The sequence below is a fragment of the Aplysia californica genome, unplaced genomic scaffold (assembly GCF_000002075.1).
Source record: "Aplysia californica isolate F4 #8 unplaced genomic scaffold, AplCal3.0 scaffold00125, whole genome shotgun sequence".
Taxonomy (NCBI): Eukaryota; Metazoa; Mollusca; class Gastropoda; order Aplysiida; family Aplysiidae; genus Aplysia; species Aplysia californica.
This window is the reverse complement of record NW_004797395.1, coordinates 120,647-135,658: the sequence shown is the minus strand read 5'-3', so window position 1 is coordinate 135,658 and position 15,012 is coordinate 120,647. Positions and strand designations below refer to the sequence as shown.

Sequence of the window (15,012 nt, the reverse complement as noted above, 5' to 3'; positions counted from 1 at the left end):
ACAACAACAGCAATAATAATAATGATAATAATAATATAATAATAATAATAATAATAATAATAATAATAATAATAATAATAATAATAATAATAATAATAATAATAATAATAATAATAATAATAATAATAGTAATAATAATAATAATAATAATAATAATAATAATAATAATAATAATAATAATTATAATAATAATAACATTAGTATCAACAACAACAATGATAATAGAAACTACAGCAACAATAATGATAATAAAATCTGTTTTAATACATCGCTCCTCCTTAACGTAAATGAAATATAACATTCCTCACAATCTCCACCCGGTTCTCAATTTCGTACGGGGAAATATTCCGAAAATAAAATATTAGATACATCACTCCTCATGCACATTGAATGTAGGTAGATCTACAGTGTACTCTTTCCCTCACAACCCCCACTCCTTTCAGCGTGCTGCAGTCGCAGAAAAGGAATAATAATATAACAATCTTTAAGTTAAAAAAGAAACATTCTGCGTAGCATGCATCATCAAATCAAAATACATGAAATTAGCGTTTGAGGATCTGCACTAGATCTACTGGGTGATCTAAGAAAAAGGTTGCCAAAGCGATATGCATATTTTGGGGTTCTAGTAATGTTCTATCTTGAAAAAGAAGTTGAGACATTTGCTATTAAAGGAGACTGGGGGTCACCTGGTGTCACAAGTAAAATTAACGAGAAGAATGCCGCCAACATTTGGTGATATCCAAAGCTTGTATGTTCTTGGAAATTAAGATTGAGAGCACTTTTGATCAATGTATTTCAGTAAAATCTACACAGCAATGTGCTCTAAAGTGGACACAACAGATGTTGAGCCCCTCCCTCCCCCGCGCCCCCAACACACACAATCACACTTCCCAAATTCGATTTGCCCAAGGGGAGGTAAAATGTGGTTTTTAATAATTTCATCACCATGACGAGCGCTTGATTTCACCACGACGCCACACAAATAGTTTCATTTTGTATGTCTGTTGAAAAATATTATTATGATGTATTATGTCAGCGCAAACGGCATCGGTGGGAGTCTAAAAGAGTAATATTTTAATCAAACAGTGCAAAGGTTAAAAAAAAGTATTGTCATTTCTGGTAGTTTGATGACTATTTTCGCTTTCACTACTAATACTTAAGAAACGTGGGATATATTTGGGAGAAACAGAGGGCCTAAACTCTGGAGCATGGCATTCTGAGGTTACAAATAGGCAGGTGCTTGGTGTCCATGATGTATTGGTCTCTCAGATCAGGGTCTGAGGGTTTCCAGTCTTTGGATGGTGTGCAAGTGCTCTTGAGGCGCTAATGGATCAAAGAAACAGAAATTATATAAATGTAAGCAACAATAATGTACAAAACATGATAAAAAAGCATGATAATTACGATGATAATGATTTTGCTGATGACAAAGACTGCAACGACGAGAATAACGAATTTGAATCATGCTGATAATGATGATGGTGAGGGATTTCGTGGCCTAGAGATTAAGGTGCCCACCTCTCATTCCTTGGTTTGAATCCGGATAGCGACGGAAAAACTTCTTCTGTATGATTGTCTCCTTTCACTTCCTTTCTTGCTCTCTAGCAATGTTCTGTTGTCTGCTTTCGTCTCCACTTTCTGCCCCCCCCCTCCCCACCCTCTCATCTCATTTGCCCCCCTCCTCTGGGCTCCTGACACTTTCTGCAGTTTTTCTACAGCTACTCATTGGCTCCTTCTTACAGTTGTCTTTCAGCCACACCCCTGATCTTATGGTAGGAAAGATATAAACCTAGCCTTCTCGGACAGGATGAAAAATGTCGGAGGTCCTGTGTGCAATTTGCGCACGTTAAAGAGCCCTTGGTGGTCTAAAATCGATAAGAGTAGAATCTAGGCTTTGGCCGCCTCCAGGGCAAAAAAAAAATTTAAAAATCCCACCATCTGAAAATGTTAAATGAGTCACGAGCGCTCATATGACCTTATATTGTGAGCACCGTGAAACACTTTCAAAAAATGATAATGTTTTTTTTTTAAAAACCACGTTTAAAACGTTGGACATATTTTATAATGTCACAAAACTTCAAAAAGCTCATGTACCCATCAACTTTTTGTTTTTTCTCATCATACGTACAACAATAATGATGATGATAATGATGATGATGATGATGCTGATGATGATGATGCTGATGATGATGATGATGATGATGATGATGATGGTGTGCAAGTGCTCTTGAGGCGCTAATGGATCAAAGAAACAGAAATTATATAAATGTAAGCTCATGAGGAAGCCCACAGGGCGAAACGTTGAGCTATTAAACAAATTTAAACATTTTATATTGTTATTTTATTTTTGTCTAAAATTAAAACAAGACTCTCCCTCCTACCCTGCTTACCAAAAAATGATGATGATGATGATGATGATGATGGTGATGATGATGCTGATGCTGATGCTGATGATGATGATGATGATAATGATGATGATGATGGGGATGATGATCCTTTAACTCGACTTAAAGTGTACATATGGACTTTACCGACCTCCAAAAAACTGCCTTCAGCTTGGAAAAGTAGGTAGGCTGCATAAAGTGGGATCGGTATAAAGGAAATCAGAGCTATACACCATCCCAGGCCTTCTAGACCTTTGCTGTAGACATACCCCTTGAGTGTTGGCGGTTCATAGGACAGGAGTGTGAAGATAAACACGGCCTGGGTAATAAACAAGAAGCGAGCATATCAATCAACTAATTAATGCAGCTGGTTGTCTGTCTGTCTGTCTGTCTGTCTGTCTGTCTGTCTGTCTGTCTGTCTGTCTGTCCGAAAAGTAAAACCAAATGGCATAGGAAGAATCATTTTTATGTGGATCTAAATAATGTTACTTGTTCCTATAATATCATTATTATAGTAGTAGTAATACCATTCAGCTACTGCTCAATATAGAAGATCGATGCATACTTTTCAATCGCTCAATAGAGAATATTACACCCCTACTGAAATATCTAAATTAATTATTGTGTTGATGGTGGCGTAAAAACACCTATATCTACGATCGATAGTGTCCTTTTCGGTGCAAAGCTTTTCACAGTTTGTTCAATGTTTTCCCAATGCAATGTAGTCTATTGCTGTGATTGCTGTGATTGCTGTGAATTTTATTTTTCACATCCATGCAATAAAAAATATTAGAAAAATGAAATGGAATTTTGCACAACATACGTTTACCTTATGCTCTTTTCAACTCAACCAACACCATTATCAAAGTACTTTTACATTCATCGTAAACAGCCGTCAAATGCAAATGTCCAGGAACTTGAACTCTTCTTTAGTGGCAAGTTTTATAAATATAATAAATCTTTTTCTAATTTAACGGTCCTCTTTCTTCTGGAGGAAATAATGGAAACCACAGGGAACCAGATCAGGTAAAAGGTGTGGTTTGTGGCATCAGGCGCTGTAAGTGCTGTAAAACTCTGAAACTAAAACCCAAAATAAGCAAACTAAACGTTTATTTCTTACTCCCCCACAGGTCCTGGTTTGGCCTTTGTGGTGTATTCTGAAGCCGTCTATGTCCATCCAATATTTTCACAACAACGAGCCGTGACAGGTCGGTCCAGACCACAACATACCATCGATGACTCTTCTCCCCCCCCCCCAAAGAGGGCTCTCGTCCATTTTCTAACAGACCAGATAGAAGGAGTATATTCTCCTAGAACAGCCAGAATATCTTTGTCTGTCCCTAACTCTATAACTTACCCGGAAAATAAACCTGATAATTTTACGAGAACGTCATATTATATTGAAAAATATCCTGTTTATGCAAAACTTTTGAAGAAAATCTGAAAAGGGCAAATGCACAGGTATGTCAAGTTTCATAGCCGTAACCATACCGAAACACATTGCATGAAATGGACTTCCACCAAAACACAATGGCCATCACTTTCTTTGCTGATTGTGGCGATGAATGTTCCCACGTCATTGATCACTTTTGGTGTCTGGATGTACTATGATGCGTATGATATGTAAAAACACAGATTACCCTTCACACACATAAACGCACACTCACGCGCCCACGTACACACCCACAAACACACATACACACATTCGCACACACACACACACTACTCACCGAGAGCAATGTTGGTGTCACAAATATCCACAGAATTTCAAATATGAAAGGAGGCTTGGATCCAATCATCAGCGCAATATCGTCACAGAACCTATTTGCACCTGTAAGAAACCCCAGAATACCCAAGAATTATCTTTTTAAAAAAAAGTTTGAAACCTGCATACAATCATAAAATAAATGACGATTGTCTTTGGTGTAATGGTGAGGACCTTTGTAATCGTATGCAGAAGATGTACGTTCGATTTTCGAGTCAGGAAATGTTTTCTTTTTTTTTTCATTGAGTATCTCCGTTTGTACACTGGGATGTTCTATCTCTCACAACCCAGTTTGGCCCTAACAAATAGTTTTATTATGTATATCTCTAAAACATATGTATTATGTCAGCGCAAACGGCATTGATGGGGGTGTAAAATAATAACATTTTAATCAATCAAACAGTGCAAAGAATTTTTTAAAAAGTGTCGTCTTTGGGCACCCTGCCTCCTAAATGATCTAAATTGTGGTGATGGAGGATTAAAACATCTGCATTACAACTATTATTTTGTTGATTCAATCAAGAATTATTAAAATCACAGTCGCACGATGACAAATGCTTAATTTTTCTGGTTTCGCCCCCCCCCCACCCCACCCCCGGGAAATGCACACTTGAACTTGAAAACCCCAAATATTACTTTCTCCAGAGGCCTTTGTGAGCCATCTATCTCAATCTGTATCAGGATAGACAGACATTAATTTCGACCTGTGTTCGAGAATATATCGAACTCTGAGTATCTAAGTTTTCTTTGTTATGTGAGGCAGCGTGGTGGAATCAGGCTCTCGTCAATTTTTGAGCATGTAGAGTTATTGGTGTCACCGTAAAGCTTGTTCACTTGTCCTTATTTCAATGAAAAAATTATCCATTTATCTTGAGTACAAGTCGAGATATTTGCGAATGAAGGAGGTGGGGTCACCTGTTATCAGAGGTAAAATTAGTGAGAAAATGGCCGCCAAAGATTGGTTATTTCCTTAGCTTAAGTGTCCAAGGTAACTGAAAATTTACATTTTTGTGCCTTTAATCAACGTTTTTAAGAAATATCCACACATAAATGAGTTTTTTACAGGGCATGAAAGGTGTAGAGCCGAAAAACAAAAATTTGATAAAAATTCACAAACCTGCGGAAAAATGCAAGTTTCTTCACTTTGATTATTTTGACGAGAGCCTGATTCCACCACGCTGCTTCACATATGTTTTCATTCTCCTCTGCCCTCTCGATCAAGAAAAAGCGTAAAAAATTCATAATATAGTAACCCCCCCCCCCAAAAAAAAAAAGAAACACGAAAAAAAAGAAAAAAGAAAAAAACAACAACCGATAAACAAATAAACAACAACGAAAATAATACTAAAAATAAATAGTAAACAAGTACATAATATTTTTAAAAAATTGAAAGATTAAATTATAAAAACTAATAACAATAATTTAAAGTGAACCATGGGGTTTTCAAGGCATTTACTTTAGAGATCTGAAAATCTGACATCTACTCTTACCATATATCCAGCCCACGGCCAAACATTCCAAGATACCAATGACCACTGTACTAAGGGCAGCGACGTACCAGTCCACCAGCTGGAAGTAATACATCCCTCCCTGGGAAGAAGCAGAGGGTGGGGCATGTGGGGGGGGGGGGGGATACAGGGGGTGTGGGTGGGGCCGGAGTGGGGCAGGGGGTGGTGTGGGGGACGGGGCAGGGGGTGGCGGTGGTGGTTGTAAAAGGCGAGTTGTAATTACGGTGGGTAGATCACGGCGCAATATGGTTCCAAACACAAGGTTTTGGGAAAACAACCATTAATTTAGTTTTCAGAAATCCACTAAAACAAGGCTCCTAGAAAATAACCATTGATTAAATTTAGTGTTCAGAATTGACAATAACAGGGTTTCCAGAGGACAACCATTTAGTTTTCAAAATCACAAAAAAACCAACAATAACAACAAACAAACAAACAAAAAGACCAACAAGATTTCCTTCCAGAAAATAATTATTCAGTTTAGTTTTCAGAAACCTTGAAACAAATTTTCGAGGAAATAACGATTTAGGTTCAAGGTACATTGATAATAACACCAGTAATGTGGTCAAATTATGTTGTGTTTACCTATGTTGCTGCAAGTTCAGGCGGAGGATGGGAGTATGTGAGTCTCTCTCCTCGCCATTTATTCTGGGTTTTGAGTGTGTGTTTGTGTGTGTGTGTGTGTGTGTGTGTGTGTGTGTGTGTGTGTGTGTGTGTGTGTGTGTGTGTATGTGTGTGTTTTTGTGTGCGAGTGAGAGAGTGAGTGAGGGAGTGAGAGAGAGAGAGAGAAAGAGAGAGAGAGAGAGAGAGAGAGAGAGACAGAGAGAGAGAGAGAGAGAGAGAGAGAGAGAGAGAGAGAGAGAGAGAGAGAGAACGAGCGAAAGAGAAGGGAGGAGGGGAGGTAGGTGTTCATTTTCTTTCTTAACACCAAGTGCCGTATAAAACAACGACTAGAACAACATTTGTTATGTCAACAACAATGTCAATGTTAATAACTGCAAAATTCGAATGACGATTAGTCGTATTGATCACACTGTCGTGAAAGATAAACCATAAATTGCAATAGTTTATTTCCTGTGGTCTTAGTTATTATTACGACTAATAGGAGAACAAGCAATGATCGATCGTTAGAGCCAAACCGATAAATGGTGCTGCTGCTAGTGGTGTTGATAATGATGATGATGATGGTGATTATTACAAATCCCTTAAAGGATTGATGAAGCTTCTTACGGAATATAATCGACTCACCCGGGAAGCAAACACGAGCGACAGAACCAGAATAAACGCCATAAACGCACATGTCAGGGGAACTTTGAAACGACTGGCCATCTTGGGCCATAGATCAGATACTGTGGTCATCACCGTTTCCACACACATGAACTGCGAGTAGATAAATAACAATAATAAATAGTATTTCAACAGCGTAATTCCCACTCAATAGCAAACTCTATGAGCTGTACATGGTACACTATATCTATAATATATATCTATACAACTATGATACTGTTACCACAGCAGACCTGATGGTATTCTGAAACAACCTCAACTGCCTGGGAAGCATACAGTGCAAACCATCTTTTTACAGGTTAAAAATACTAACATACTAAGATCTTTTAGTGCCTGTGGCCGGGTACCGAGACCACCTTATTAAAGAGAAAAACATAATAAGCACGTCTCGCCGGGTACCCATTCCCGCCTGAATGAAGGGAAAAACATTTTGAGTACAGTGCCTTTGCCAAGGATACAACTTCGGGCTTGGGCCTCGAAATCCCGAACTTGCAACATGACATCCACCCACAAAACAGTGTGAAGGGTATGGTCCAGCAAAATCGTGTGAAAGACATGGTAAGAATTCAGCACAGTCGTTGGAAGTGTATCTTCAGCAAGGTATTCCAATTCTTTAAGCTTAGAAACCATTTTTTAAAAGGAGAGACAAACATTAAAATAATAACGACGACGATGTACTCACATGTGTGTCCAGCCCCAGAGTGATGAGCATGGCGAAGAATAGCACAGACCACAACTGCGGTATTGGCAGGTAAGACAGAGCTTCAGGATACACTACAAAGGCCAAGCCAGGACCTGCGTGGGAGTAAGAAATAAACTTTTATTTTGCTTTTTTGTGGTTTTAGTTTCAGAGTTTTACGGCACTTGCAACGCAAATAGATAGGTCACATAAGTGCCGGATATTAAAAGTGTTACTCGAGAGTATCATGCTAGAAGAAAGAGATAAGAGCAATACTATTTGACAAGAAAGAAGGAGCAAACCTCACCAACCACCCGCTGACCACCCACAAAAAATAAACGTTTTGAGAGTTGCCATATTATTTTAGGTTACAGTGGTCTGTTACAACCGCAGACACCCCCCACCCCCTCAAAAGGAAAAGGTAAAGCAATCTGAGAATGCTGTAGATCTGATGATCACGTTATTTTTTTAAAACTCTAAACAAAATTGAGAAAAACTCGATTAATCCCAGAAATATCAACACCTCCACTACCCCGCTGATTTACGCCCCTCCCCTTTCCCCCGTTGCTTTAACCCCCCCCCCCCCCCCAAAAAAAAAAATAAAAAATTCCATCCCCCATCCTCTCAAGAATTTGGCGTGTGTTATATAATTTATACTATATAAAACAAACAAATAAACAAACGACCCTCCCCCCCCCCCCAACTTTTAGAGAAGTTTCAAACGAACAAAGATAAAAATGATTTAGTCGCCGACATGTTGAAGATGTTGCAGGATAGTCTTTGTTTGACATGACACAGGCGTGAAACATGACCTCCTAAAGGTGACTTAGCAGCGTATAACGCTCTCGATGATTCTTGTTACCCGCTTGTTTTCATGGAGGGTATAGAAGAGCAAGATTGATCCCTTGGAAAACAGTTTCCAAATAAAACTTCGAATTGTCAGATGTCTGCAATATTTGATACGATACGACTTTGAACATACATGGAGTCTGGGTTTTACAGTTCCACCTATTACCAACTTATGAGTCCCGAGTAAAATTCCCGTAGATGATCGCTTCTTCTGTACTGATTAAGGGCATGGAAGACAGGAGTTTACCATTTATTGCTTGCCTTTTGATCTCTAGTGTCAGAGGTTGGTGTTAGGCCTGCTGAATTAGAGGGCTTAACTCGGCAGAGTACCCAAAGGGTATCAACGGAGAGTTTAGATAGACTGAGCGAGCGTAAGCACTGTGGTCACCGTGTGCTGGATGATAATAGCATGGTCGCGAGAGAGAGAGAGAGAGAGCGAGAGAGAGAGAGAGAGAGAGAGAGAGAGAGAGAGAGAGAGAGAGAGGCAGAGAGAAGGGGGAATAGATAGATAGATAGATAGATAGATAGATAGATAGATAGATAGATAGATAGATAGATAGATAATTAGATAGATAGATAGATAGATAGATAGATAGACAGATAGATAGATAGAATGCCGTCGTGTAATGATCACAGGTCAGTACAACAAAAGATCTATAAGTACTACAAAGTTTCTCTTCCGCTGTGCCACAGACATGTGTGTCAAAGGCGTTCTCCCAGTACAGAAAAAGAAACCATTTTTATTGTAAAGCTCTCAATTTTCTCGAGCTTTTCACGACAGAGATTAATTCTCCTTTTGGAAAGTCTCAGGAATCAGCAAGTGCCTCTGCATACAGGTATTGGAAAGGAAAAGAAATTCTGCCACCCCATTTTCTAATGCAGGCGGTGTTCCCATTTAATCATTTTCTTTGAAAATTCTTCACACTTCCACACATCGCCCTTATGTAACGTTTGGCGTGTTAATGAAATTCTACTTTGAAAGTAGGCCTACTGGTCTCAGGTAGAGTTCCATTTTCGCTGATTTGCAAAAAAAATATGGAGCCTTTCAGTATTCACAGGTGAACAAGTACGCTTGTTTGTAGAAAGGTGATGTTCGCTTTCTCTTAACGCTAACAAACACTTCTACCAATCTACCGAACGAAATGCAAGGGTGAGGACCTACGAATTAACATCCTTCTTTTGCAAGATTTAAGTCAATGATTCACGGTTACTGTGCCTTGACGATGTCCTTAGGTACTCACCTTTCCATCCACGTATAATCTCCAAAATTAGGAATAAAAAAAAAATTACCCTCCCCCCGTTGACACAAATTAGGTTGTTCAAGAGGAGGGCTTTGACCCTAACTGTCAGGGCCGAACAGAACTGAGAGGGATAGAACATCCCGGCTAAAAATTCTCCTCACTCGGGAATCGAACTAAGGTCCCTTGCGTACGACAGAGGTCCGCCTAAATGCTGTACCACAGACGCCAGTAATTGGTCGATCCTCTTATCTTTGACGTATCAAGACAGTTTAGGTTCTGAATCAGGTTCAAAGGCAGCATTAGACCCTGAGATAATGGCAAAAGTAGATTTCAAATGGCGGCCATTTTAAAATCCAATATGTCTTCCATGTCCAAATGTCAACACCATTCACAGCAGAAGGATTGCCGACCTTCTCTTTATTGAACTAATACCTATTCAAACGGAATACCCCTGTTCCTCTCGGTCTCAGAAAACTGCTTCTGGACCTAAACACCTACCAGCCTGAGTGAAAGCTGAAATAGGGACGTTCAGAGTTCCCGACATGTGTCCCAGAATGGTGAAGATGGCAAAGCCAGCAAACACACTTGTCCCCTCGCACAAAACGGTCAACAGAACAGCGTCTCTGGATGACAGAATTATCGGCAAGATCAGCGTCACCGTCGTCGTCATTGTCACAAATAAGTGTCACAGTCAGTGTCCTCGTCAGTATCTACGTCATCCAGTCGTTGGAGGTAGTGTTAGTCTCCACACAAAGTGCACACTGCATTTTGATTGAAAAACGAACGAAACAAAGCCAATGGATACCATTTCTCAACCTTCAATGACGAATAATCTTCATTACAGAAAAAAAGATGTTCAGGCATACTGCCCCCCCCCCCCTCCTTTCTTTCCCAGTGTATCTGAAAAAAAAAAGACTGAACGTTAAAAAAGAAACCGGGATATGACAACCTTTCATCTCATCTGAACTGAGGTGCTGTCGTAAAACCTAGGGAATATCTAGAATCATGTATAGAACGAATATTTGAATAGAAAACTGTTGCTGTGCCTCAAAGCCGACATCGCGAGGGCAAATACTGAAGCTTTGTAAGTCATTCCATGTGCTTAAAAAATCACATTAAGGAAAGGAAGACAAACGGGGAAAGGCAATGAGGAAGACCAATGACAAGGATGTAGGCCTACAGCAAACGGGAAGAATAGAGTCATAGAGTCATAAAGCAAAGTTTGTTCTAAAAAAAGCAGTATGGGAGGTGAGTTTCCAAAAAGCAGTTAGGGAGGTAAGGTGGAACGGTGGATTGGGGGGTGGGGGAGGGGGGTTGGGATACAAAGAAAAAGACAAGAAAAGGGGATCTGGAACTAGAAGCACAAGGGAGGGGGTTGGGGGTTGGGAAAGAGATTGGGTGAGGATGTCACTTTTCCAGATCACCTCTTTATACCAGGCTGCAATATAGCCAAAGATTGGAACAGAACAGAAAGCCAAGAAGGAAAAAAAAAAAGAAATTGAAAGCATTATTTAGGAAGAAGTAAAAAAAAAATCACTGGTAAGATTTCCTTTCTGAGTATTGTCATTTACAGAAAAAAAAACCTTTCAAGATTAGTAAAGGAAGGGTCTGCCCTTTACAGGAACTGATGGCAGATGGGTCGTGGTGTGGGGTTGACTTTCATAGCCTTATACGTGGATTTGTATAATACGCATTAAACATATTAAGTTACAACCAAAACAAAGTTTTGAAGACAAGCCAGATTTCGAAAAATGAGCAGTTGGAAAAAGAAAGAACCTGTTTTATTTTTGTGTTAGAGAAAGTTAAACAAAAACAATAAACTCCGTCACTTTTTTAAGGGAGTAGTAAATTACCTCCTTATCTGGTCATATCCTATCTTACAAAATAATAAAATGACGTGACGACGCAATACATAGGCCTGTATTATCAACCTAACTTTTGGACTTAAACATATGGCCTTACATAGTTGCGAGCGCCGTAAAACTCTTTCCAAAGCAAAACACATCTGTTGGAAACTGTTTTCGAAGAAATGACACAGTGGAACGAACACTACTTGGCAGCATACGCGCCACTGAACACATTGACATGGAGGAGAACAAAAAAGACTCATCATTCTTTTTCTTCAAATTATGCTAGACCTGAAACAGACATCTGTGATCATGGCTCACTATGCGTTTCCCTGCTCGGATGCTCTAAATAATGAAATAAGCCTGTTAAACTTGGTCTTTTCCCATCAGGTATCCGTTCAAGCCTTTGAGCAAGTTTTTTGGGGTCTAATTCTTCCTCATTTGCCTTCTATCATTCCGATGAGAGCAAGAAGTACAATGACTTTTCTCACCTCGAAATCATATTTTTGAGTGTAGCAAGGACGGCATACCTATTAGCACAAAGTGCGTAGAGAACCAAGGAGAGAGGTAAAAGTAATCAGGCACATGGGTGAGAAGGATATATAGAGAGAAACAGAATTGCACTAAATATTTATTAGAATAGACCTGAGAGAAATTGTTTCAAAACTGGGGGGGGGGGGGGGGGCATTATTAACTTATTAACTAAAGAAGCAAATAAGCCCCCAGCCTGTCCCCTCACTCCTTTTTTTTCTTTTTACGTTTACCCAGATTTTCAACTCCTATTTCTGTCTGTACATTCACCTTGGCAGGAAGGGGATGGGGGCGGGGGTGAGACTTTCTCCGAAACAGTTGGACAATCTCGAGTTTCCCCTGTATTTAATCCCGAAAGCATGGCATGTTTCATGTTTCAGATCCACCCCGCTCCTCTTCCTCCTTGAGTCTTCTCGAAATAACAAATATGTGAGGCAGCGTGGTGAAATCAGGCTCTCGTCAAAATAATCAAAGTGAAGAAACTGGCATTTTCCCGCAGGTTTGTGAATTTTTATCAAAATTTTGCTTTTTGGCTCAAAACCTATCATGCCCATTAAAGAACTCATTTCTGTGTGGATTTTTCTGAAAAACGTTGATTAAAGGTACAAAAAAAAAGAAGTAAATTTTCAGTTACCATGGAAGTAACTAATCTTTGGCGGCCATTTTCTCATTAATTTTACCCCTGAAAACAAGTGACCCACACCTCCTTCATTCGCAAATATCTCGACTTGTATTGAAGATAAATGGACATTTTTAAAATCCATAATATTATACAAGTGAACAAGCATTGATATGATATCAATAACTCTACATGCCTCAAAATTGACGAGAGCCTGATTCCACCACGCTGCCTCAACTGGCAGGGTCAAATACTCACTGCTTCACTTTCTGACAACAAAAGTATTGGGTTGTACCTGGAACCTTGATGTGTGTCTTTCGCTCGTCACACAATTACGTTCTGTCTGTCTGTCTGTCTGTCTGTCTGTCTGTCTGTCTGTCTGTCTGTCTGTCTGTCTGTCTGTCTGTCTGTCTGTCTGTCTGTTTCTGTCTTCTCTCTCTCTTTCTCTCTCTCTCTCTCTCTCTCTTCACTCTCTCGTTCTGTCTCTCTTTCTCTCTCTCTACACTCTCTCTTTCTGTCTCTCTTTCTTTCTCTCTCTCTCTCTCTCTCTCCCTCCCCCCCCTTCTCTCACTATATCAAATGTGTCCTGCCCATCCCTCATTTAAAGACCAATAAAACACAACAAAACAAAAACAATTATAAGACAAACAGCAGCTGTCCTCCCCCCCCCCCGAACGAAAACAAACAAAACAAAAACAACATATTATCAGTTTAAATAAAAACAAAACAAAACCCCAAAACAAAACAAAACCAATACCAAACAACAGCATAAAGAAACGAACATAGCAGTAATTGTTGCTGAATAACAGCAACAGCAGCAAGACTGCCAGCTGCCGACAGCTCCACAGTCGATGAGTTATGGGATCTGGAATTTTCGCACATAATACTGAGTGCACACTGTCAATCGGATTCATTTGACTGCGTCGGAGCCAGTCAGATTTTTCTCCATGGCGGGGCAGAAGCTACCATTTTGGCACGATTCAACAGATTTCAACTAAATTCGACCATGATCTTCAAAATCCCAATATCAAACGCTATTGCTTTTCAAGGTCGCAAGTCAAAAAAGGTCGTTTTGCGCCAAATAAGTAGGTTTTCAGGGGGGCCTCTCGTGGCCTAGAGGTTAAGGTGTTAGCCTCTCATTCAAAGGTCCAGGGTTCGAATCCGGGTATCGACCAAAATATTTTCTTATCTAAGCATGTATTCTTTCACCTCCTTCCCTGCTCTCCAGCAATATTCTGTCGTCTGCTTTCGTCTTCTCTTTCTGTCCCCACCCCTCACCTCCTTTGCCCTCTCCTCTGGGCTCCTGAATTTTTCTGTAGACTTTCTACAGCTACTCCTTGGCTCCTTCTTATTGTAGTCTTTCAGCCACATTCCTGATCTTCTGGTAGGAAAGATCTACACCTAGCCTTCTCGGTGCAAGTTGCGCACGTTAAAGATTCCTTGGTGGTCTAAAACTCGATAAAAGTAGGCTTCGGCCGCCACACGGGCAAAATTCAAAATTTCCCACCAACTGAAAAAGTTTAATGTGTCCAGCGCGCTCATATGTCCTTATGAAGTTGCAAGCGCCGTAAAACACTTACTAAAAAAAAGTAGTGTTTTGCCCCTCATGGGTTGACCCCGACTCATTTCGACTGAATCCGATTTTCAGAGCGCACTGACATATAATATAGGACAAATCACCGGTCACGTCGCCCTCTGAAACAACAATATGCATGCAGGGAGGCTTCGTGTTTTGACACTGACTTGCTGTCGAAGCTTGCTGAGATTGCTACCCATTTCTAGACACCCCCAACCCCTTTGTCTTTTGTTATTTTTTTTCTCTATTGCTCTTGCTTCTTCTTGAGCATAACATACCTTATTTATTCAGCAACGGTGCCAGATTGAAAATGCTTACTATTTTTTTCGTGGTAGTTTGCTTTCTTTAGCGAACACGACTTTGAATTGCTTTCCTCCTTTTCTATAATTAAGGCGGCCTTCCCTGTTCTTGGATCAAGACATTGTGCCTACATAGGCTTTTCTTTGAAAATTCTGTTGGACAAGATCTGTATCTGCACCCAAGTACTTCTTTTCTAAACCTTGCCTTTTGTGAGTGCGTTTAGTGCTGCAACTGCGAGACGAAATAAGATACTTTAACAAGGGACCATTTCTTCACGTACACGACAGGTCTGAAGAAAGTAAATGCAAGTTAGATGTGGAGAAGAGCTGGTAGAATGCAGAAATCTTAAATTAATATAAAGGGTTATTATGTCTTGTTGTTGTTGTTGTTGTTGTTGTTGTTGTTGTTGTTGTTGTTGTTGTTGTT

The 15,012-nt window shown here is 39.8% G+C and overlaps 1 protein-coding gene across 1 annotated transcript; it reads right to left on the bottom strand.

The window, feature by feature from the left end:
* Positions 1 to 244: 244 nt before the first annotated feature.
* Positions 245 to 5,733, bottom strand: LOC101857247 (sodium- and chloride-dependent glycine transporter 2). The gene is made up of 4 exons (XM_005096296.3): positions 5,640 to 5,733; positions 4,115 to 4,215; positions 2,536 to 2,703; positions 245 to 1,323 (listed from the first exon to the last, which is right to left on the bottom strand). Exons 1-4 carry the CDS (start codon positions 5,731 to 5,733, stop codon positions 1,195 to 1,197), a joined length of 492 nt encoding a protein of 163 aa, XP_005096353.2. The 3' UTR covers positions 245 to 1,194.
* Between the last annotated feature and the right edge of the window lie 9,279 nt (positions 5,734 to 15,012).